Source organism: Myotis lucifugus, unplaced genomic scaffold, assembly GCF_000147115.1.
Source record: "Myotis lucifugus unplaced genomic scaffold, Myoluc2.0 scaffold_172, whole genome shotgun sequence".
Lineage (NCBI taxonomy): Eukaryota > Metazoa > Chordata > Mammalia > Chiroptera > Vespertilionidae > Myotis > Myotis lucifugus.
In genome coordinates, this window is record NW_005871220.1 from 2,720,749 (window position 1) to 2,745,926 (window position 25,178).

Consider the following 25,178-nt stretch of genomic DNA (forward strand, 5'->3'; position numbering starts at 1 on the left):
CAATAGAATCTTTGAGAACAAGACGTTGTCTCTTCTGCTTACCACTGTATGCCCTGTGTCCAGAAAGCTCCTAGCATTTAGTAGATACACAGTATAAAGTCATGGTTCTACACCAGAGTTTGGCTTACAATAACTCAGTGAGTGTTGGCTATTGGATTAGTATTCCTTCCTTAGAAGTCCTTTCACCCTTGATTCCCACATGCTAGACTCATCAAAGACAAAGAGACCAAAGGCACCACTCAAGGAACCACCACCCAACTCAGGAGGACATGTGGAGGTGGCTTCCCATGGCAGGATCATTGTGGCACATTGTCTGGTTCTCCATCTTGGTCATGTTAACAGAGTGGGTCAAGCTCTAGACCAGGGGTGGGCAAACTTTTTGACTCGAGGGCCACAATGGGTTCTTAAACTGGACCCGAGGGCCGGAACAAAAGCATGGATGGAGTGTTTGTGTGAACTAATATAAATTCAAAGTAAACATCATTACATAAAAGGGTACGGTCTTTTTTTTTTTTTTTTAGTTTTATTCATTTCAAACAGGCCGGATCCGGCCCGCGGGCCGTAGTTTGCCCACGGCTGCTCTAGACTGACTCCCTCACAGAAGCCCAGATTCATCCATTCATCCATCCACAGTGAAGAGGACTCACATCTCCTTCTCAGCGTAGTCTCTCCCTGAAAGGAACTCTATATGGGCAGTGAGGTCAAAATCAGAAGGTGGCTTGGGGAGCAAGGAATCAAAGCAAGAAGGAGACATTCTGAGGCCACCCCTTCCTGTAGAATCCTACCTGCTGGAGGGGAGCACAGTGCGTGGGCTCAGAGTTGGACGGGCCTGGGTTCAAACCCTGAGCTACCACTTTCAGCGATTGTGACCTTGGGCAACTGCACCGCTCTGAGCTTCAGATTTTTCAGCCACAGTTGATGATGATGATAATTCGTACTTCAGACGGTCCTTGAAAGGACTCAATGAATTAATAAGGATAGGAAGTGCTGAGCCCCTGGTACCCACTCATCAATGGCAGGTGGTGTGACTTTATTTCCCTTCATCGAGCAGGACATGCTCACTTCTGAATTGACCTTGACTCGCTCTTGCTCTGTGGGTCCCCTTTCCACTCCAGGCAGACCTCTGCTCTCTGTCAGCATCCTTCTCTGAGCCTGGTTGAGGTTTCCAAACCCTGGGGTCCTTCACAGTCTCACCTCGGAGACCTCTTGCATTTTAAGGGGATTCTGTGGATACCGTGTCACATCCATTATGTGCTGATCTCACTCATGTAATTCTCGGGAGATTACCTCATCGTTCTCATTTCCATTTCAGTCTTCAGAGGGCACCTTCCTGGGGTCTTTGCTGTATTGACTATACTGATCCTGTTTTAAATAATAGTGAACAGTCGCTCCTTACTGCCAATGCAAGTGCAAATCAGAAGCTCCCTAAGCCACACAGACCCTCCTGCTACCATCTCAGGTGACTTTTTTATAATACTTCCTATATAATAAAAGGGTAATATGCAAATCAATTGAATGGCAGAACAATGAGCACTTATCACCAGGGGTCAGACGCTCAATGCAGGAGCTGCCCCCTGGTGGTCAGTGCGATCCCACAGGGGGAGCACCACTCAGCCACAAGCAGGGCTGACAGCTGGCGAGCGAGCGCAGTGGCCCGCCTCCGTGGCAGTGCTAAGGATGTCCGACTGCGGCTAAACCGTCAGTCGGACATCCCCCAAGGGCTTTTGGACTACAAAAAGGCACAGGCCAGGCTGAGGGACGTCCTCCCCTCCCCACACCCCAGAGCACGAATGTCAGGCACCTGGCCTCTAGTTTTAAATATATCTTTATTGCCGTAACCGGTTTGGCTCGGTGGATAGAGCGTCGGCCTGCGGACTGAAGGGTCCCAGGTTCGATTCCGGTCGGGGGCATGTACCTTGGTTGCGGGCACATCTCCAGTGGGGAGTGTGCCGGAGGCAGCTGATCGATGTTTCTAACTCTCTATCTCTCTCTCTTCCTCTCTGTAAAAAAGTCAATAAAATATATTTAAAAAAATAAATAAATAAATATACCTTTATTGATTTTAGAGAGGAAGGGAGAGGGAGAGAGAGAAACATAAATGATGAGAAAGAATCATTGATCAGCTGCCTCCTGCACACCCCCTACTGAGGATTGAGCCAGCAACCCAGGCATGTGCCCTTGTCCGGGAATCAAACTATGACCTCCTGATTCACAGGTCGACGCTCAACCACTGAGCCACAAAGGTCCGGGCTCAGGTGACTTTTAACAATAACAACAATAATAAAATAATATTAAAAACAACAATAATAATCACTGTCAGTTCTTGAACATGTATTATGTGCATTTACAAGCAGTCTACACAGCATGTGTATTACATACATTTACACGTATTTACTTAATCAACTCACACCTAGCAGGTGGTATGTATTCTCTCTTTGAAACCCCAACAACCAGGTACTTTAACTGCCCTGGTTTTACAGTTGGAGGAACTAAGGAATGAATAATAATAAACAATTGTTTTTGCCCCAGATTACGCAGCCAAGGGATGGAGCCGAGATTTGAACCCAGGCAGCCTTCTAATAGAATGATTCCTGGGCTGACCTGATACTTTGGCCTGAGAAGGCAGCTGAGTCTCAAATCAGCCACCCAGTAAAAAGGTCTGTGCCCTCTCCCTTGCCCTTGAGTGCAGTTGCCTCAATCCCCACCATGCCTCCCATGGCCCCAATGAAAAAAGCCAAGTCCACACTCCGAGTCCTCAGTGATGACCTGTTTTCCCAGTGCCTGACCCTAAACAGTCCCAGGTGAACAGGGACAGCTGGTCCCCCCAGTTGAGAGCAGAGACTGTGCAGCCTGTCCACCTGGTGTCAAATCCTGGGTCCACCACTAACCGACTGCAAACTTGGCCAAGTTACTTAACTTCTCTGTGCCTCCATTGCTTCGCCTGTAAAATGGGAATAATAATAGTAACTGCATTATAGGGTTGTTGTGACGATTAAATGAGCGAATGCATGAAAGGCACACGGAACAGTGCCAGGCACACCAAAAATGTCTATATGAGGGTTGGCTGTTATTGTTGTCATTATATTAAAAGCTTTCTAAAACCCATAACTACAGTCCTTGGGCAGATTCTTTGCCCTTTTTTAAAACATCTATAAGAAACACACATTTTAGTGATTTCCTTACATTTCCTAAAATTGTGCTGCAAACAGCGGCAACAACAAAAATACAAGGCAATTTATCGTTGGCCTGATTTTACGCCAAGTAAAAGAGAGCCATCAGCCTGCAGTAAGTAACAAGTCCGTGCCCGCCGGCCTCCTAGGTGTTATTTGTATTTTTATGACTCTCCTGTGGCTATAAGGATGCTCAGTGGGTGTAGAAATTGGATGGTTAAAAATAACAAATAAGAAATCAAAGTCGTGCCTTTGTCCCTGTTTCCACACCCGGTAGGTACCACATTCATTATTTGCTGGGCAGCTGTGGGAATAGCAGCACCAGGTACAACAACTTGATTACCCTCCAAAAACCAAATTAAACCACTGGGCTTTCTTATTATAGTCGTCCCTGCCTTTGTGTAACACTTGTCACCCTCTTAATCCACCCGCGCGCCTCGCTTCTGTCTCGCTGGGCTCTCTGTTCGGTCTCCTGCCGTCAGGAGGTGTCAGCTCCGTCCACATCGAAAGGCAGAGACCCGCTCCAGCACTTGTCCACGGGGCTGTCATCGGCTTGGTTTTGGACCCTGGGCCACAACCAGCTGTTCCTTTGCTTGGGGACACGCCATCCATCCAGGGACTTGGGGCGTGGCTAGCAGGAAGCTTTTCCTTTCACCTGGCTGCCAAATCAAGGGCACAGTGAGGCAGCAGAGACACCGCACGGTGTAGTTATGCGTGCATTCAGCACATGGCTCTCCCGCAGGCCCAGGGCGGGCACTGGGAAAGCAGCCACATAGAGCAGAGTCACCGTTTCTGCACGCAGGAGGCGTAGCAGCCCCTGAGACGGTGGACATTAAACCGCTGGTTCTCAAACTCAGCCTCACGTAGGAATCATCTGGGGAGCTCACAAAACAAACATAAATATTGATGCCTGGGTCTCCTCTTCAGAGATTCTGATTTAATTGGGGCACAGCCTAGCATCGGGGTTGTTCCCAGCTGATTCTTTTGTGCAGCCAAGTTGAGACCGTGGCTTTAAACAAAGGCTTCATTAGAAGTACGGCAGGTGCTGTGGCCAGAGTCCCTGATGCTGTGGAAGCAGGTCGTGGGTGGGGGAGCCTGAGCTGGCGGTCTGGGGTCTCCCTGAGCAAATGCAGGCTGAGCCACTGAGGCACGGCCTCAGCCAAAGAGAGTGCCAGGAGCGGCTCTGAGGAATGGGGATCTGCACAGGCCAGAAGACCAGATGTCAGCCCTGTTCTAGAACCGGCAGGGCAGTGCGGCCAAAGGTCAGAGAGCAGAGCTAGGAGTGGCAGGAAGTGAGGAGAGAACAGGAAAAGGCCAGGGAACTCCGGGCCTCAGAGGCCCTTTTAAAAATTTAGGTCTTGGTTCTGAAGCCATGGTCCTCACAGGGAGCAGGCATCCGGAGCCCCCTCCCACCCATGGGTTCTTAACATGCAGATTGCCAGGCCCCGCCACTAGAGGTGCTGCCTCAGGGGTCTGGGATGGAGTCTAAGAGGGTGCATCTGTGACACGTTCCCCGGTGACATTGCTGAAGCTGGTCCTAGGCCCACACTCTGATCTCAAGAAGTGGGAGGAGGCTGGCCGGTGTGGCTCAGTGGTTGAGCATCAACCCAAAAACCAGGAGGTCACCATTCAATTCTGGTCAGGGCACATGCCTGGGTTTCGGGCTTGATCCCCAGTAGGGGGTGTGTAGGAGGCAGCCTATTAATGATTCTCTCTCATCATTGATGTTTCTATCTCTCTCTCCCTCTACCTTCCTCTCTCTGAAATCAATAAAAACATATCTTAAAAATAAAATAAAGAAGTGGGAGGAACCCCAGGTGCATTCTCAGCAGGTGTCAGCGTAGGCCAGGGTGAGGTTCGCCCGTCACTAGCCCACTCGGTGGAATAAAGAGAGGGATGTTCCAAGGGGAGGGGGAAGCAGGCTCAGGCTTGTGTCGGGCCCAGTGCTATGGAGTGACCATGATTCAGTCTGAGTTCACGGGGCAATTGACATGGTCTTTCCCTCCCAGAAGAGCTATTTCTGTTGCCTAAACTCTCAGTTTCCTCCCCCATGATCTTCTACTTAAAAAAAAAAAATAGTAAGAGCTTGAAGCATCAAAACTGCAAAAAAAAAATTAAACATGTCTTTCTTTCCCCTTCTTCAAAAAAAAAAAAAAGATTGCTTTTTTTAGTTCATTTTTTCTGAGGCCGAGGCTAAGCCGGCTGCCTCCCTTCTCCCAGGCAGACGGGAAGGATGCTGATCAGTGAGAATGCAGGTGCGTGCAGGAAATGTGCAGAGTAGACAGCTGGATGCAGCTTTACATCACCTGCGGAGGCTCTGCTGCTGCTGGGCAGAGGGGCGGGATTTCTGCCTGCCGAGCAGAAGACGAGCAGTAGACCGTGCAAAGGACCACTGGCCTTCCAGCCCCTCCTGCCCCAGCATCCCCCACACTCGCCTCTGTGCAAACCCTTGAAGGCATCGGATGCTGTTGAAACAAACAGAAACATCTGCCTCTGGATTTTTCGTGTCTTTTCCACCAAAGTGGGGGCAGCTGTTCAAACTCAGATTCATGGCTGAGCGTCCGTGCCAATTTGTGCCTGGAAACAGAGGCCCTCCGCCGTGAGCGAGAGGGACGGCCCTGCCGTTTTCCTGAGACCGGAATGCTTCCTTGGCAGCCAGTCTTCTAAAATTAGTTGGCGTTTTCCCCAGAGTGTCTCCAAGCACCAGATTAATTTCCTGAGCATTTGCCACGGCTGCTTCGTATAAATGGCCACTGAACCCCTGGTGATCCCTGCTCCCCAACATCTCAGCTGTTTGCAACCCTAAAGAGCCTTGGAATGCGGTGGTGGATTCTTACCTATTTCCAGTGTGTGGCTGCTCCTTAATTCCAACAATGCACAGCTCTCGGAAAACAGTGATATTTTAAACAGTTTGGGGAGCCTGGCCGGTGTTGCTCAGTGGTTGAGCATCGACCTATGAACCAGGAGGTCACGGTTCGAATCCCTGTCAAGGCACATGCCTGGGTTGCTGGCTCAATCCCCAGTGTGGGCATGCAGGAGGCAGCCAATCAATGATCCTCTCTCATCATTGATGTTTCTATCTCTCTCTTTCTCTCCCTTCCTCTCTGAAATCAATAAAAATATATTTTAAAAATAATGATAAATAAAATAAAACAGTTGAGGGAGAGAGCGTTCCCTAATTAACATGTGAAAGTACAATTGTGCCCAAGAGAAAAGGCCACCATTGATTCTACCTTCAACTCTACCTTCAACCATCAGGATTGCCTTTAGCTTCATTGGAGCTGGATTCTCATGGTGGCCCTAGGGAAGGCTCTGTCCCTTTCCTGATCTGATGGGGAGGCAAAGAGAATGCATGGGAGGAAAAGCCTACCACAAATTATAATATTTGCGATAGCCAAAATCATAGCCACACAAGCAGGTGCTGCTACCTGCTGAGCATTTACAGTGTTCCGAGCTCTGGGCTAACATCTTTGCCTTTGTCACTTCATTTAACCCTTCTGGCATCTGATGACGTATTATCATCAACCCTGTTAGGTTACTCACTCAACAAACATTTAGTGTCTGTTATGTGCCAACCGTTCTTCTGGACACTGAGGTGTCTCATTGAACAAAGGCGCACAAATCCCAGCCTTGCAGCAGGTTGTATTCTGTTGGGAAGGACAATAAATAAGATGAATTCGCGAGATGTATCATTTTACTACCGGGGTGAGAGGTGAGTCGACCAGCTCGAGGTGGCACAGACAGCAAGAACCACGTTGTAATCCCAGAACTCTCTGACTCCGCAGCAAGGTTAAGGTTTTCTCTTGATCCAGAAAAGACTTCCCGCGGGGGGTTAATCCAGGACGCAGCAGCTCTCCTCGTGGTCTCTGGCAGCGAGCAGGAGCAGCTCGCTTCTCTCGCTCTCCTTGTCATCCGTCTTCATGTCCATGCAGCCTGGTTTGTGTTTGCGCTTGCATTTCCATCGGGGCAGGGTGCCGGCCTCTTGGCTGTTCCCGGGTGTGCTTGATGCTGAATGTTAACATGCTGCTTCTCTTTCCACACCCCTTCCACGGCATTAGGCACTTCTTTCTACCTCCAAATTGCTGCACGCGGCAGAACATTTCTTGATGCTTTTTTAGAAAAGCCTTTTATGGTAATTATAGCTTTCTTCAGGCGCATTTATGCTCCCCTTTTTACTGTGCTGTAGACGTTATTTTGCTCATGCCTAATTTTTGTTAAGCCAAAAAGCCTGCCTACGTAGTAAGTATGTCGATGGAGGGGTTGTTGTGTTTTTTTTTCGGGGATGGGGGGGAGTGGTCATGTTGTTTGTGGTTTTTTTAGTATTTGAAATTTTATGTGTAAAGAAGCCTTGGAAACTATTTCATGTCTACTCTGCCAAAGGCATCGGAGATGCAGGTTTCAGTCAGAAGTCATTCATTCATTCATTCATTCCACTGACTATTGAATACTAGTTAATCCAAAAGTAAATGAGGCAGATGCGGTCCCTGTCCAGACAGGGTTACATCATAACAGGAGTGCCCAGGGCCGTTGTTCTGTTGTACACTGCACAGTTCTAGGGGCACGGTTCAAATTGTAGTTAATAATGCTGTGAACATTTATTACAACAATTTTCCAACAGATGACAGTAAAGTGCCTTAAGGGAGGGCCCCTGCATGAGCTAGCAAGTATCAAGGAGGTACCCGACTCTCGCCATACATTGTGGTAGTTGGGATAACATAGGATAGGGTAAAGGTACCTGACAGGTGTAGCTAGTCCGGATTTGGGAGCTTTGGAAAGACTTCCTGGTGATGAATTCTGAGTGGGAATCGGAAGGATGGGTTGAAGTTGGGCAGATGAGGAAAGGAAAAAGGAAATCGGGCCAATGGCTTCCATCGGACCAAAGCCTAAAGGGATATTGAGATAGGCTGACATGGTGAGAACTGGGTCATATAAGATTTTAAGGCAGGTTAAGGATTTCAGACTTCACCCTGGGGTCAGTGGAAAGCTGTAGCATTGTTCCAACAGTGTCAGGAATAGAGAGAAATGGATCATGGTGCAAGACGGGAGGCAGAGAGACCAGGTAGGAAGTTTGACAAGAGTCCAGTGCAGCGATTCTCAACCTGTGGGTCGCAATCCCTTTGGCGGTCGAACGACCCTTTCACAGGGGTCGCCTAAGACCATCCTGCATATCAGATACTTACATTACGATTCATGACAGTAGCAACATTACAGTTATGAAGTAGCAACGAAAATAATTTTATGGTTGGGTCACAACATGAGGAACTGAATTTAAAGGGCCAGAAGGTTGAGAACCACTGGTCCAGTGCAATGTTGAGCATGGCTTGGGTTAACGTAGTGGCAGTAGGGATGAGGGTGGAGGGCAGGTTCCAGAGACATTTAGAAGGAAGGACAGGTAGGACTTGTTATAGCTAAGAGGAAGATTAGGCCGGACTCAGTTGTTGCCTAAATACCTGAGGTGAGAGAGCTGGTGTGAGGGAGGGTGGAAAAGGAGAATGACTCCCAGGTTTCAGTCTTGGGCAGTGGGGTACATAGAGGTACCATTCATTGATCAAGAGATCAGAGTTTGTGGGGGGAGGAAGACAAAGGAGCTGAATTCCATTTAGTTTGAGATGCTTGTGAGTGAACAGATGGAGATGTTGAGATGCAAGTTGGAGTCCAGGTCTGGAGTTGAAAATTCAGGAGTCATCTGAATATAAGGGAGTGTTTAGATTTGTTTGTTTTTAGTCCCAAATTTCTGCCATGGCCAGTTTGGTTCAGTGGTTAGAGCGTCAGACCACAGACTGAAGGGTCATGGGTTCAATTCTGTCAAGGGCATGTACCTCAGTTGCAACTCTAATTTTTGTTAAGGCAAAAAGCCTGCCTATGGTAACTGTGCCAATGGATTTTCATTCCTAGTAGTTGGAATTTTGTGTGTAGAAAGTGTTGGAAACTGTTCCATTTCCACTCTGCCAAAGGCATTGGAAGTGTGACAGAATGAGCCCAAGATATCACTGATGCCCTTGAAAGTTCTCCCTGGAAGGTAGACTTTGACTTTGAGAAGGAGGCCACGCTATCTCCTCAGGACTCTCAGGAGAGTCTATAGGTAAGGGCCAGGCTGAACTAATCTAGCACTACTGACTGCTTTCCATTCATTCAGGTGCCCACTATGTGTGTGACATGAGGCCAGGCCCTGGGATCCAACAGCAAACAAGGAAGTCTTGGGCCTCAGGTAGCTTCAGGTCTAGGGCAGGGCTTCTCAGCCTCAGCACTATTGACATCTGGGGCTGGATCAGTCTTTGTTATGGAAACTCACCTGTGCATTGTAGGATGCTGAGCAGTGGCATCCTCCCCAGATGTGATCATTAAAAATGTCTCCAGTCTTAGCTGGTTTGGCTCAGTGGATAGAGTGTAGGCCTGTGGACCAAAGGGTCCCAGGTTCAATTCCGGTCAAGGGCACATACCTTGGTTGCAGGCTCTTCGCCCTGGCCCTGGTCGGAGGCAACCAATCGATGTTTCCCTCACATTGATGTTTCTCTCTATCTTTCCCTCTCTCTTCCACTCTCCCTAAAAATCAATGGAAAAATATCCTCGGGTGAGGATTAACAACAGCAACAACAACAATAAAAATGTCTCCAGACATTGCCAAATGCCCCCCAGAGGGAACAATGGGGACACAGTTGCCTCAGTGGAGAATTATTGATCAAGGCTCATGAGAGATGAAGTCTCTAGACAGCCAGCTCTCTAGCTGCACAAAGAACTAAACACCTGTGCCCTGAAGCATTCTGCATCATGGTCTTGGAGATGGGCACTCAGGGAGTCAGCAATGCTAGCCTGAAAGCCAGAAGTCTCCTACAGGAGCCCTCCTGGATGCCAAGTAGGAGCCCATAGGCCCAGTCCAACTCCAGTGACAGGATCTTCCCCAGGGAAAAGCCAGCATCCGATAACCCATTTGCCCTCCAGACTAATTGCTCCCTACATTTGTTTTCCCTTAAGCAGAAGCTGGCTTTGCACTTTAAAGACACAATGCATCGCAGCATCCTCAGAAGGCCACCAGCAGAATGAACTTGTGCTGGGGGTAGCTTGGGGTTGCCTAGCAACGCCACGCACCTACCAAGGCTGCTTTCTTCCTCTTCAAGCTAAAAGCAAAGTCCTGTCCATTAATTCCCAGCTGCCCCGAAACTTCTCAGAGATTTGCCAGCTTCCTACTGTTCGTGTTTTCATCTTCCTCATATGATGTGGAGAAAACCCGCTACTGTGGTCTGTTTATCTCACTTCAGTTGGTCGGGAAGGAGAAAAAAAAATGAGGAGAGAAAGAGAAGGGAGGGGAGCCTCATTCAATCTAGGAGCATACGTATTTTGAGTGCATATCTCTGACTGGCACGCTAGTGTTCTTTGCAAATTTAAATTGTATCTAGTGGACGTGGGTTTCCTACAAAATAAGGCTTTTCTTGAGACTTTGGGCATGATTTTAGTCAAACATGAGACCCAAAGTAGCTGAATAGCAAAGCCCATATAATAGATGGCACGCTGAGCAAATGTAGGTGGGTCTCTCATTTAGTGTCCTCTCTGAGATCCGCTCCCCAAAACCCGACTGGTGGAAAGTGTACAGCTGGCGGTGGCTGGCGGTGGCTGGAGGTTGGAGGTCTTCTCTTTTCCTGGAGGACCTGGGAAATGTCCCTGGGGCTTTTCCTCCGGAGTTCCCTTTTGCTCCTGCAGAAACGTCTCTGTCATTTCTCTGAAAATGGGGGTGGCTTCCCCTCCCGGCACTGTCAGGGAGTGTGTCCCGGGCGTTCCAGGCTGGACCACGGTCACTTCCTTGGTAAGGAAGGAATGGACATGTGAATCTGGGCTTTGCGAGGGCCATGCAAACACGGTGCTTCGTGTGCACGCTGGATCCAGTGCAGGTTGTGCAGCAAAAAGAAAGCAGGTTCCCCAGGACCTTCTTTCTCTTCTCAAGACACTGCAGCCGCCTTAGAGACTTGCCCACACGGAGCTTCTCCTCTGGCTTACGCTGCTCTCTCAGTCCTGACCCAGGCTACAGGGGAAAGGGTGGGAGAGAAGCAGCACTGAGGAGTAAAACTTCTTAGAGAAGTAAATTTCAACTCAATTTCAGACCCTCCAGGCCTTTCCTCTTAGGAGGAGTCCTTTAAATTCCCACCGCTGCCACATGCCCTCTTTCGGTTTCCTGGCATTCTCATGTAGGGTACTGGAGAGGAGAGAGAAACAATGCCAGGGGGAGGCCTCTGGAATGCTTCAGATTCAGAAGATTTGGGCCAGTAAGGCTTCAAATCAATTACCTCCATCATTTCAAAGCTCTTGATCCCTCTGCCATGACTCAATCCACCCTACACTTTGTGTGGTTTAAAAAGAGATTAAAAGAGCTCTAGCTGATTTGGCTCCATGGATAGAGCATTGGCCCAAGGACTGAAGGGTCCTGGGTTGGATTCTGGTCAAGGACACGTACCTCATGTGCGAGACAACCAATCGATGTGTCTCTCTTGCCTCTCTCTCTCTCCCTCTCACTCTCTCCATAAAAATCAATGGAAAAATATTGCCAGGTAAGGATTAACAAAAAGAGAGATCAGGAGAGAGGCGGGAGTGGGAATGGAGATAGAGATGTCAGCAGATGGAGAGATAGAATTAGAGAGACAGAGAGATGCAGGAAAGTTAACTTTCTAGGGACAGTGAAATTAATGGTCATTTGGGATATATAAATGAAATAAGAAAACGAACCTAGATTACGACTGTAAATTTACTAGGAGTCACTGCATTGTACACTTAAAGCAGGTAGATTTTATGGTATGGAAATTATGCCTCAATAAAGCTGCTAAAAGAAAGAAAATTTTTTAAAAAAAAAGAAAACTTATCTGGGAATTCTTGCCAGCAAGTGGGTTTTGCAAGTGTGGCCACATCCTACCGATTCTGTGCGTCTCTCCGCATCTTATAAAGGGCGACAGGGCCACGAGGGAAACGACCCTTCTCGCTATCACGCCCCCGCCCTTCTTCTTTCTTCGTTCAGGCTCTGCATGCGGAGGCTCAGGTCAGGACAGTGTAGCTGCTCTTGGTCTGGGTGCTGGAGCGATTAGGGAATTAGGTAGGCTGCTGATTTCACACATCCCCTGTCCCCGCCCCCCCCCCCCAAAAAAAAAAGAAAAAGAAAAGAAAACCACAAAATAAGCATTACTTGCACCCCACTGCCTCCCCCAGGCACATGTCCATTCCTCCCTCGTCACCTTCTCCTTCCGCAGCCCTCAGGTCCTGCAGTGTTTTTAAGTCAGACCATAAGTAGGTTGAGAGATAAGCAGCCAACATTTTAAAGTGTCCCGCCCCTGGAAACTAAATATTACAAAACAGTGCAAATAGCCCAGCAGAACCATCCAGTTCTTAGCCATCAGAAACCCATGATAATCACATATAAGTTTATCTTTAAAATTCTGAAAGACGGGGGGCACTTTGGCTCCTTCCTGGGTTGATAGGGAATTTTCTCTCTTCTGTAGAAGACACGTCTAAAAAAAGAAAGAAAGAAAAATACATGTTTTTTTGAGGTAGCATCTGTCCTGAGCCAGTGGCTGGAAATAACAGCCTCGTTAGTCCTATCGTAAGCTCAGAGCTAGTTTAGTTTTCTGGACTGCTCCCCACTTTGGGAAGGTTGCCTCAGTCCCCTACACACAGGTCAGTGTCATGGGGGCTCCCCTGCATCTGGGACCCCACTTCGTCTTGCACCTGCATGCATTGCCTGCTTCCCTGACTCCCAGACAGACACAGCCCCACTCCGAGACTGGCCCAGCGGCTGCCTGTGACCTTGCTCCCCCTTTGCATGGCGCCCCTGCTGCCCCAGCGCGGCCTCACGTCCCTCTTTCTCATCCTCTCCGTTTCTCCAACCAGATGGCTGCCCCGATCTGTGCAACGGCAATGGGAGATGCACACTGGGTCAGAACAGCTGGCAGTGTGTCTGCCAGACCGGCTGGAGAGGGCCCGGATGCAACGTTGCCATGGAAACCTCCTGTGCTGATAACAAGGATAATGAGGGAGGTGAGCAAGCGTCTTCTAATTCCCAGCCCCTCAAGAACAGAGCATGGCATCTATATGGTCGTCACGAGTCATTTTTCCTGAAAGATCTCCCCTATACTATTGTCAGATGTTGTCGTGACATTTCCTTTGAAGCAAACGCAGTGTCCTCGGGCCAATGGGGGCTCCTGGAGACTTGGGCTGCAGGCGCCGGGGTTTGATGCGGCTTTGGATTCCCAAGTACATGTCGCACAGAAAGGTGGCTGGGCCCTGGCTCTGCCTTTGAGTAACCCGTCCTGCCAGACCCTTCAGGCCTGGGAGTTACAAATACATCTCTGCCGCTGAAAATTAAATGCGCCTCCCGCTGTGCTGAGCTGTCTAAGCGATGCATCCCTTCATGCAGCCCTAAGGGATGTTATTTCACAGATGAGGAAACCGAGGTCTAGAGAGCAGTTATGTATCTGTCCAAAGATAATTCAGACACAGCCCGGCCGGCGTGGCTCAGTGGTTGAGTGTTGACCTATGAACCAGGAGGTCACGGTTCGATTCCCAGTCAAGGCACATGCTTGGGTTGCAGGCTCGATCCCCAGTATGGGGCGTGCAGGAGGCAGCCAAACAATGATTCTCATCATTGGTGTTTCTATTTCTCTCTTCCTCTCCGTTCCTCTCTCTGAAATCAATGATAGATAGATAGATAGATAGATAGATGATAGATAGCTCAGTCACTAATAGTAAAATTGGGGCCAAACCCAGCTCAGACTTCAGAGTCCACCTTCTAACCAGTGGTTGGCAAACGACAGCCTGCTTTTGTACAGGTCTAAAAGCTGAAAATAGTTTTTACATTTTTAATGGTTGGGGGGGAATCTAAAGAATAAAATTTCATGACAAGTGAAGACTATGCGGAAATTACATCTCAGTGTCCATATATAAAGTTTTATTGGAACATAGCCATGCCTATCCAGTTATGTCTCGGCCATAGCTACTTTCACCCCAGAGGTCAGCACTGAGTGACCACATGGCTGACAAAACCTGAGCTATTTTTCTCTCGGGTGTTATTTTACTGGAAAAGTTCGCCGACCCCTGTTTTAACCTCTGAGCTGAATTTTCCTATAATTCCCTGATGGAGTGAGTGCTAAGATTCTGGGAGCAAATGGGGTTGTGGTAGAATATGGGCCACCTGAATTCCTGAGAATAGCATGCCATGTTCCGTGAACATAAGTACAGGTGTGGGATCCACCAAAATTGTTTCAGGTGTAAGAGGACCCATGCGTCAATTATTGGATTTAACAAAGGTGTGTATGTCCTGCTCTGTGCAGATCACTGCGTTCTGGGGTGTCAGCCCCTGCCCAGGGGGTCAGCTTCTGGGGTGTCCAGAGTGAGACACTATCCCTCAGGGGGATGGCTGAGAGAGTGAGACACTCCATCTTTATAGTCCTCATCCTCTTACTAGACACTGTGCGTTTCCACAATCTGTTATTGCAGTTGCACACGTATGTAACTTGTACATAAACAAATGTATCTACACAGTAGGAGTCCACCAATCAGAAAAGGGCTTATAGGCCTGGCGCAGCTCACAGAGCCCCATTCATTCATTTCCCTTCTTGAAACAGAGCCAAAACAGAAGGCACTTACATTCATTTTTGAGTGAGGTGAGACATAACTACACAATGCGTGAGTGTTTTTTCAAGGGTGAGAGTCCACATCGTACTGCTTTTCCTGTAGGGTTCCCTGTTTTTGCTCCCGGTCCCTGGCGATTTCGCGGAGCCTAGCGGTTGCTAACAGACCAGCTCCTTCCTCTTTCGGAAAGAAGCTGCTCTGAGCTAGAAGCTAGAATCCGCACATGTCGGAGGGGACTCAGCCTCCCGAGGAAGCCTTGTGCAGCCCCCATCCCTCCTGGCCAGCCCTACCCCTGATCCAGGCTCCCACCAGGAGAAAACCAAAATCCCCAAGCGTAGAGCTGTTGGAGGCATGGTAGGCGCTTCCAGACTCCCCAGTGGGCACAGGTCAGGGTCCCTCCCAGGCGGTGGGCAGAGGCAGAGCGGCAGGCCACAAAAGCCAATGAGGCGGCGATTATGCTAAAGACAATCATGGCCTTGTTGTGGGAACCTCCCAAGGAAGTCATTAACCACCAAGAAAAAGAAAAAAAAACAGGCTCTGCACAGTGTTTATAAAAAGAAACTCCCAGCTAATTCAGAGTTGCTTGTGTCAGGTGAGATGCAGACACCGATTCTCTCTCACCTGGCAGAAGCAATTCACAATTAACTGAGTTCTTTTTTGGGAGGAGATTCCTCTGTGCAGAGTATCCTTTTTATGGCTAATTACTTCCCGGGGAGGTGTGCTAAGCACTTCGCTGTTTATTGGTAAATATTAAAGTTACTCCTCATCTACTCCAGATCCAATCCTGCAGCACGCTAATTAAGTCACTTGTTTGTGTTTGTTTTCGGGTGGGGGTGGGAGTTCTGCCCCAGGCTCTGTCCTGCTTGGGGAGTTCTCAGAAGGGGCTCTCCTCGGGTTTTTAAACGTGCTGGTGGGTCAGAGCAGGCACCCTGCGAATGCCGCACCCTCTTCCTCCCCACAGCTGCAAGGAACACATTTCCTACACACCTCATGTTGGGGGAGATAGCAGAGCACTCTTCCAAAGTGAGTTGGGAAAGACCAATCATTTTCCCATCTAGGAGCGCTTTTCGTTTTAAAATATATATATCTCAGTTTAATGTGCTAGATAGCGATACAAATACGAATATGGAGATTGAAGCCCTGAACAGCCTTTTTCACCTGGGTTCCTCCGTGAGAGAGTGAAGCCCCTAGTACAGTGGGGCCTTGACTTACGAGTGTCCCGACTAACGAGTTTTTCGAGATATGAGCCGTCTCTCGGCCGATTTTTTGCTTTGAGTTGCGAGCTAAAATTTGGGTTACGAGCCAGCTTCAGATACCCCACCGCTAGTTGGCGCAACAAACGTCACAGTGAACGCCACAACATCAGCCCAGCATTCAATTCATTGTAATGGTGAAAATTGATTTGACATATGAGTAATTTGAGTTACGAGCTCCGTCACGGAACAAATTAAACTCGTAAGTCAAGGCCCCACTGTAGTTCTGAAACTGGAACTTACAGAAAAACCACCCACAGGGCTTGTGTGGACACAGATTGGCAAGCCCCCACCCCCAGGGTTCCTCATTCTCTAGGCTGGGGTGGGAGGCCAGAATTTGAATTCCTAGTAAATTTCCGGGGGATGCCCACACAGGTTCTTTCTGAGAACCACTGTCCTAGGACATCCATTATGCCATGAACGAACTTCTCCCCATGCATCTAGAATGGTACTAGCGAAGTGCCTTCCTTGGACGACGTGAGAAAACGTTCAAATCTTTTCAGTAGCCTGAGGTGCTCAGAGGAGAAACCCTGTTGCCTTGGAATAGCCCACAAAAGCAATGCATGCCGCTTCCCTACCTCCTTATTCCCGTCACTTTCAACATCTCGCAACGCCCCAGCCATGTGACGGCTGACTTAACCTCAGGGAGCCCTGGCTGCTCCGGAAGGGCCAAGCTTTACCTGCCGTGGCCCGGAAGAAAGAAGTAGAAACGGTTCAGACACGCTGGCGAGCAGACCGCCTTTTTAACAGTGCGAAGTCTCCACGTGCACTGCTCACCCCAATTTAAAAAAGAAGAGACTCTGAGAAATATTTTTGCTTACAAAAGACAAACACCAGCTCATTAAAGTCTGAGAAAGCACACAACATGTGCAGCAAGTGACAGGCGAATAATATTTAATTATCACTGCCAAGACGGAGGTGTGAGCTTCGGTTCCTCACCGCCAGGGGTAGGAGAGAGGGTGTGGATGTCCTCTAAAAGTGGGAGCCGGGAGGTGGGGAGGTGTTGTTAGACTGTCTTGCCTGGAGTCACAGTCCTTACTCCTTCCCTACACCCTTTATCACCCCGAACTCAGTGTCAGGAGCCCCAGCCCTCTGTCTATGCAAAGCCCAACTCCTATCACTTTAAGCCAGCCTGGGGCAGAGGCTTGGGGGTGCAGCGGGGAGGAGAAAGCCCTTCCTAAGCTGAGCCTGTCCACAGGTCACCCTTGCATCAAGTACCTCCTTCCTACACTCGGGGCTGTCGTTGTTCCCCTCTGTTCTGCTTCAAGACAGCCCTGAAGTTAGACCTCTTCTTCCTTCTCCTGTCACTTCCTTGGTTTCAGATTCAGTGACACTAACATCATAGGGTTAAGAGCCTGGGGTCAGGAGGCAGTCTTTGTGTCCTACTTTTGTAAGTCATTATACTCCTCAAAGCCTCAGTTTTCGTGTCTATAAAATGGGCTTACGGTGCCTCCTCCATTAGTGGGCAGGTGTGACGTCTCCCGAGAAAATGCAAGCAATACATTTTACAAGTGCCTGGCTCAGAGGGTACCCTCACGTGTTGGCTGCTGCTAGCTTTCACCTCATTCGTATTAATGTTATTTTGTAGAACAAATGCTAAATCCACATAGATGGAGCTCAACCAACAGTGTTCCCACAGCACATAACCCCTGAGGTTCTAACTAGGGCTCATCACACTTTGGTGTTGCATAACCACGCTGGAGAGCTGATTTAAAATTTAGATTTCCAGGCCCTGCCTTTCAGGTTCCTATTAATTAAGTCACATATGGGATCCAGGAATCCGCATTTTGACCAGGCACCCAGAGAATTCCTAGGTACATGGTCTGCAGATCGTGTTTTGAAAAAAAAACTTGTTTAAACAATGGTTTCCCCATGGTTTGCTGACCCAGCCCAATATCACAGTACCTACGCCCCAAACACCTACCCCTAGAATTCCCAGGACACAGGAGTGATGTGAGAAAAGGGGAATTTTATTTCAAGAAGAAATGAACAATTGAAAAAACTGTGAACATATTTTCATGTTTACTTCCTGAGTGGATAACTTTAGTATACTTTAAAAGTGCTCTGTATTCCTAGTTGGAGAGGTGACTGATGTTTGTTTCTGAATTTAAAAAGTGTCATTAAGTGTGGATCCATCCATTCGTCCATCCATCATTAGCCATTCATGGTTTAGCAAACATTTGTTGAATGTTTACTAAATGTTAGACTTTGGAAATACTAAGACAAATACGACACGTGTCCACAAAGAGCTCACATCCCTCTAAAAAGATAAGATGTATAAACATGTTATTATTATTATTTGAATCCTGTGTGTGAGGCATGAAGCACCTTAGTGCAGTAGGAGTGCAGGGAATCAAGGGTCGTGGAGTGGGGTGTCAGCCGCAGGACAGGAGACAAGGCCCGTCACAGTGGTGAGCCCAGCGTCTTCAGCCTGCCTCCCTGGAGGGCCCTCTAAACCTCAGACCTGTGTGAACAGTAATCCGTGGTGAGGACCCTCTGCCCACCAGCAGCTTTCACATTTCTCTCCCTGAACTAAGGACTCAGAACAGCGTTTCCCAGCCCACCTCCATGTGCGAGGCCTGATTCCTTGTTCTCCCAAGGAAGCTGCCTTGGGTGAAGAGATGAGGATGCTGGCCTGCGCTCCGCGCACTCCAGCCAGGTCTAAATGAGGAGGAATAACACTGGCTTCTGTCCAAAGCACTTGGAACAGACAAAACCCTCCCCTTGCCCACTGCCTCCTCCCTCCCCTCCCCATCCCATAACCATCCAAATTGGTTTGACATGATTCAAGGATGCTATTCCGGCATTTATCTCAATGGTTAATTAATAACTCACCTCGTCGGTGCATTGAGCAGAGCCAAGCTCAGGACTTCAGGGACTCCGGAAGAGTTATGGTTCTCAAGTCCAAATAGTCTCGTTTCTTCGTCCAGCGAGAGATAAAGCTTGGTGGACCCATTGTAAATGCCTTGATTAATGTGTGCAAATCATGTTGATGGATTGGTTGGGAGGGGGACAGCTTAAAAGTGCAGCAGTGCTCTATTAATTGGGTTGGATTGAGGATTCCCCTTGCAGTCCAAAGACCTGTGGCAAATGTAGCTGGAGCCATAAACAGAGTCCCCGATTAGCTCCCCAAGAGGAAAGCAATATATCTAATGCTTCAGAAGAGAACTTGGCCTTGAGGCCACTGCCAGCTGGCCAGGTGCTGGTCTCTCTTCTTTGGGAGGCAGCAGAACGAGCCCCACCTGAAATCCTAGTGGGCCACATGGTAACAGGGCGCTGAAAGTGTTCAGGATTTTTCCATTGAAAGTAGATCTTCGACTTTCTGGGCGTATTTGAGTAGAGAGCCTTCTGTTTAGGAAACTAAGGACTGGGGTTCAGTTTTCTTTTATTCTATTGAGGCTAACCAAAAATGATAGAATCCATGATTTTGCATAAAAAACTATCACCAGTAAGATTTTTGAGGGCTGGCATGGACCGAGCACTGTGCTGAGCTTAGTACCGACCTGGGTACTGGGAACAGACAGCCATGGATCTCTCTGCAGCGGCTCCACCCTCACCCTCTCTTCCTCCCCATGGCAGCCAGAGGGAGGGATTTAAGTTGTAAATCAGATCATGCCCTCAAATCATTTCTCATGTAGTTTAGAGTCAAGATCAAATGTTTCCCCTTGGCCTAGAGGGCCTGCGATGAGCATCCTCTGCCTTCTCTCTCACGACCCCACTCCCACCGCAGCTCTGCTCACTCGCTCTGCCCCGCCTCCCCCTCCTGCGGGTGCTAAGGGTGCTAAGCTTATGCTACCATCAGAAATGCTCTGACCTTGGCATTCTGTGTGACTGGCTCCCTCTGGTCACTCTCAGTTCTCAGCTCAAACACGGGCTCCCCGAAGAGGCTGTCTTCACCTGTGAAGTCTCCCTCTGCCTCTCCCCGGTCTCAGCAACGTCACACTCCTAACTCAGTCCCTCTGTCTGTCTCGTATGTTGTCTGTGTCTTCACACTAGACGTCAGTCTGGGAGTCTATTTCATCTTAGGTTTTCCATCTCACAGATAAGGAATCAGAGGGTTAAGAAGGTAACATGCAAAGTAGGCCTTTCAGCCAACCACTAGGATGGACTGCGTGTCCACATGAAAGCCAACTTCTCATTTCTCCTAAAGCGAACAAAATTCGGGGGCTATTTCTGAAGAAGGGTCAAACCAGTTCCGCATCGGTGGTGTTGCCAAGAGGCCTCAGAGAGAGTCCCCTCGATGATAAGACTTTCCCATTTAAAATCGCTTCCCAGTAAATGTATTTGGCCATGGAATTTGTTCATAAAAAACTAAAAAGTGTTTAAAGTTTATGAGTTTACCTAATGTAGCACCTTCAATTTTTTTCTAATCAAGTCTTTAGTAGTTTAAATGGTTATTCAGTGTCTCTTAAGGGATTATATCATCCCCTGATTAGATAACAAATCAAATATTCATCATACAATTATGATTCAAATGCACAATCTATTAAAAAATGTTAATAATTTAAATCACTATGGACTTATTTTAGGGAATTAAAGGATCAACACACAGGCTTAGCTGGTGGCCAAGAGGTAACATTTATATCATTAAGGCGCTTTGCCTTGGCTGGAGAAACTGCCTAGATTGTAACAAGTACCCTCTTAGTTTCTGTGACCAGCACTGAAATTAAGGTTCAAGGGCCCTGGGGCCATGGTTAGCCCTGTGGCTCCCACAATGCTCTCCTTCATTCTGATCAGCTGTTCTCAACCAGGGGCAGGTTTGCTCTCTAGGGCAGCAGTCGCCAACCGGTGACCCTCGGACCACTGGTGGTCCGTGAGGTCCAAAAGGTTGGCGACCGCTGCTCTAGGGGACATTGGCAATGACTGGAGATATTTTATGAGTCACTAAAGGGAGGTCAGGAGAAGGTACTACTGGCAGCTAGCAGGTGGAGGCCCAGGAGGCTGCTAAATATTTGATATGCAGGGGGCAGCCCCCATAAAAAAGAATGACCCGCCCCAAAGGTCAACCAGGCCAAGGTCGAGAAATCTGGAGTAGACATTAACATCATCCAAGAAAAAACGTGAGGGTCCGGATGGTCCCAGAACAGGGAGTGTCCTCTGACTTCATGTCAAAGGGCATGAGGTCATGATGCATGGAGCACCTACAAGGGGCCAGGCCTGTGCTGCGACTCCACCCACATTGCTCAAATAAATCATGACAAGAGCCCACAAGAGCCCTAAGAGCCTTCTTAGATCCTTTACATAGAAGCAGAAACCACGGTGCAGAGGTTTATCCAGATCCCTCCACTAAAACACAGCCACACCCGGACTCAGAACCCAGGTCCAGTGCCCCCTGGTGGGCCTTTCCCAGCCCCTGAGTGTCGAGCCCGGGATCAGGCAAGGCAGACCAGAGTGCTCAGCACCCTCGGGCCCCTGAGAAACGCGAAGTCTGCAGCATTCTGAAAAGCAGCATTGGCCTGAGCTTTTTCCCTGGTTTTGGGGAATGCGTTTTTGCCGCAAAGTGCTTACACACCAGAATGCCCGGGGCTGGCAGGAGCAGTTGCGCTTGAAATCGCCAGGCATTCTCCACGGCACAGCAAGAGCGGCTGCCCGTGGCCCCTGCTTGTGTCTTTGACTTCCCATCTTCTCAGCCAAGAGTTCTGGGGGATTGGAGCGGGGCCAGCACTGTGTGGCCAAATGTGAATCCAAGAAAACCGCAAGGTATCCCCCAAAGCTCTGTGCCCTGTGCTTGCCTCTCTCCCCACTCACAACCAAGGCCGAACCTTTCCAAGGGCATCCCCTCCCTTTTCCAACCCTGGAGCTATGTCGGCATCAGTCTGCCCAGCCCATTTTCTGGAGCCCAGTGACCACCCGCACTGAGGGACACTGCCTTTTCCGTTGATGGGATCACGAGGTCCAGGATGTCAGATGCAGAAAGGCCAAAAGATAGAGTCCCCAGCAGCTACCAAGCCCGAAAGGGAAAGAGACTTCTTCCAATAACAGAACAGGACAGGTCTGGGCTGGAGGCCTGGCTTCCTGGTTCTAAATTCAGTCCACTTTTCTCCATGCCACGCTGCCCCCAATGGGACCAGTCACCTCCCTGGCATCACTGCTTTGATCTGAGGTCTGTCTCCAACCCAGCACCTAGATGAGGATGAGTTGGGGTGCCTGTCCTCCTGAAAGTGACACCTTCTTCAAGGTGGCACCCTAGGTGAGCCTTACTCTCCTCACCCCAAACTAGCCACACTCCGGAATCATTTATTCATTCGGCAAGTACATGCCAGGCCTCTACTCTGTGTGAATGAATGAGAGTCAAACAGGGCCCGCAAAGAACCCGCGGACTGTTGGTGGTAAAACCAGCCGTGTTCGTAGAGCCCGTGGAAGAAGTAAGGCCAAGGGGCTAGGGCAGGCCAGGCCAGGGGCATCCAGGCTCCCGGCAGGTCAGGCTGCAGTTTTGAAAGCTACAGAGGAGTTAGATGAGGACAGAGGGCAGGGTTCTGTGGACAAAGGAAAGGGCAAAGGCACAAAGGCCAGACAGGAGTGGGTGTTTGGGGACCTCTGAGAAGTGGGTGCCGCTAGGGCGCGTGGAAGGTGCAGGGGGGTGCGGCAGGGGCAGCGGGTCTGGGCAGACAGGGCTGGTGCGCCGTGCTGAGCAGGGTGCAGTGTACCCCAAGGATGTGCTTTGCCTTCCTCCATTAGCTTCCTGGGCTCTAACATGGCAACCACCCCCCTCCCTCAGCCAGACGGCTGGCATCTCTGCTTGAGTTGTTCCTACACACACATGCTCACAGCAGGGAGAAAGAGTGGCCTTTCCTTGTGTCTCCTCCATGGCACGAGCGCATTCTCTCCCCGTGGGCAGAGGAGACAGCCCAGCAGTGCGGGAAAGAGGCTTTGGAGTCGGGTTCATGTCCCAGCTCCTCTACCAATTAGCAGGTCTCGCTCTCTCCGAGCCTCAGTTTCACCCTCTGTAAATGGGGCTAATAGTAGGATGCCGTGAGGTGTAGGTGATGCAAAATACCGTGGTTCCCCTAAGTGAGAATCACAGAGTGCTGGGCCTGCTCCCGGCGTTTCTAGCAAGTGCCCCAGGGATGCCCACAGTGGAGAACCGCTGACTCGCGCGGTGCGTGCCACGTTGAGGGAACTCGAGTGCCAGCAGTGATTGCTCCAAGCGTGGCAGCTCTGGGCCGCCTGCTGGGGACAGACAGGCCAGAAGCTCCGTGCCCTGAGGCGGCGGCAGCTAGATTGGCGTGCGGACCCCGGGGACATCACCGAGCTCACTGAAGTCTCTGTTACAGAGATGTGGCTGTGGAGGGGGCTCAGGGCTCCAACCTCCCGGGTCCACCCTCCTCTTTCAAGAGCTTCAGGAACAAAGAGGTTGTAGGCTGGGAGAGGGGGAGGGTGGCAGCTGGTCCTGGGCTCTTGTCCTCAGTGGCATCACTGCTTCTCCCGTTTCCACTCAGGACATTGGTCGCCTTGGCCAGCAGCTGCTGCTATGCCCTTACCGCTGGGCTCCTCGGGCACTGGGGTCGGGCCGACTTGTGTAAATTCTGGTTCCAGTTCTTACAAAGAAACTAAGATGCCCAGGCCTCTGTTCCCTCATCTGTAAACGGAACAGCAGCACCAGCCTCATAGGCCTGTTGTGAGGTTGGACTAGAACATTCATAGCAGGTGCCCTAATGCCACTTGATTTCAATGGCAGCTCTAAGCATGAGTATCTCCCTCTATAATGCGACTCAGAAACTCTACAAACACACATTGCCCCCAATCAGCAGCTCATCATCTCAGATTAACATCATCTCATCAGAACATTCCAAAATGAGAAATCCATCTTTTGGTCTCTGTTCTAACCTATCGCCCTCCATCCCACACCCACCAGCCCTGGCATGGGTGGCTCACTGACAGGTCCTGTCTGGTCGGCATGGGGCTACAGAAATCTCTGCATTAATTGCTGACCTTTAGCAGCAGAGGATTCCATTTAAACCACAAAGAAACGGAGGAGCCAGCCAGCGGCTTGTCCAAGGTCAGCAGCAATGCCCTAGTTTGGAAGCTCCGTCCTCCTCATTGTAAATGTCCTGCCCATTCTCCTCCCTGATCCGTTTTCTGAACGTAGTTGCATATCAGGTTTGCCAGGGAGTCCAAAGGGAAGTTCAGAGAGTCGGGACGGGAAAGGGGACTCACTCATAGAGCACCCAGAACAGGGAAGCAGATCCAGGGAGAATATTCCAGCCCCCCTGGACCCAGCCCCCCGAGTCTTGGCTCTCCAATGCGCCACACCAATGCCACCCCTTTCTGACTACCACCTGAGTGGCCATCCCTGGGGTCTTCCACGTGCTGCCTTTGTCTGTGCATTTTGCTGGGAAGATCTGTGGATGCTCCCTGTCTGGACCCTCCTCTCTCTGTTCCTAACTCTTACGGCCACAGTTCCTTAATGTCTTTCCATCTCCACCCAGAGTGTGCCACCAACCTCGCTGGGCCCTCCAGCTCCTATTCCACACAGAGTCGTCAGAAGAATCCTCCTAAAAGTCCCACCCCTGTTCACACCTTGCCAGGGCACCTCACCTCCCACAGGATGGCACCCAGGCTGCAACAGTGGCCACCTTTGCTGTGCATGAGAGGGTTCCTACTTCCACTCTGATCTCACTTCTTCCCTCTATCCCTCTCCCTCCCATTGCCCAACATCCACCATGTTATTGTTCCTGTAACTCACACAATACACCCCCACCCCCCTGGGTGTTTGTACCTCTGTTACCTCTGCCCAGAATGCTCTTCCCCTAGATATTCCCATGACTTGTTTTCTTGTTTCGTTTAGGTTTCTACCCAAACATCACCTCTTCAGAAAGGCCATCCCTCCCCACCACACCACCATCTAAAACAGCAAATTCCCTCCCTCCTCCATCCCTCTCCAAACCTTTGCCCTGGTTTACTTTCTTTCAAAACACTATCACTCTGTCAAAGTCTTTTATACATTTACTAGAGGCCCGATGCACGAAATTAGTGCAAGAGTAGGCCCTCCTTCCCCTGGCTGCCAGCACCAGCTTCCCTCTGGCACCCAGGACCTGGGCTTCCCTTGCAGCCCCGGCTTCATCAGGAAGGTCGTCCAGAAGGACGTCTGGTCTAATTAGAGTATTACGCTTTTATTATTATAGATTATTTAATTGTCTATTTTCTCTCT

General features: G+C 49.5%; 1 protein-coding gene across 1 annotated transcript in view; it reads left to right on the forward strand.

The window, feature by feature from the left end:
- TENM2 (teneurin transmembrane protein 2) overlaps window positions 1-25,178 on the forward strand; it is an 881,884-nt gene that overhangs the window by 775,106 nt on the left and 81,600 nt on the right. The window contains 1 exon segment of the mRNA XM_023760070.1: window positions 13,035-13,181. Within this exon segment, the coding sequence (XP_023615838.1) occupies window positions 13,035-13,181 (147 nt within the window).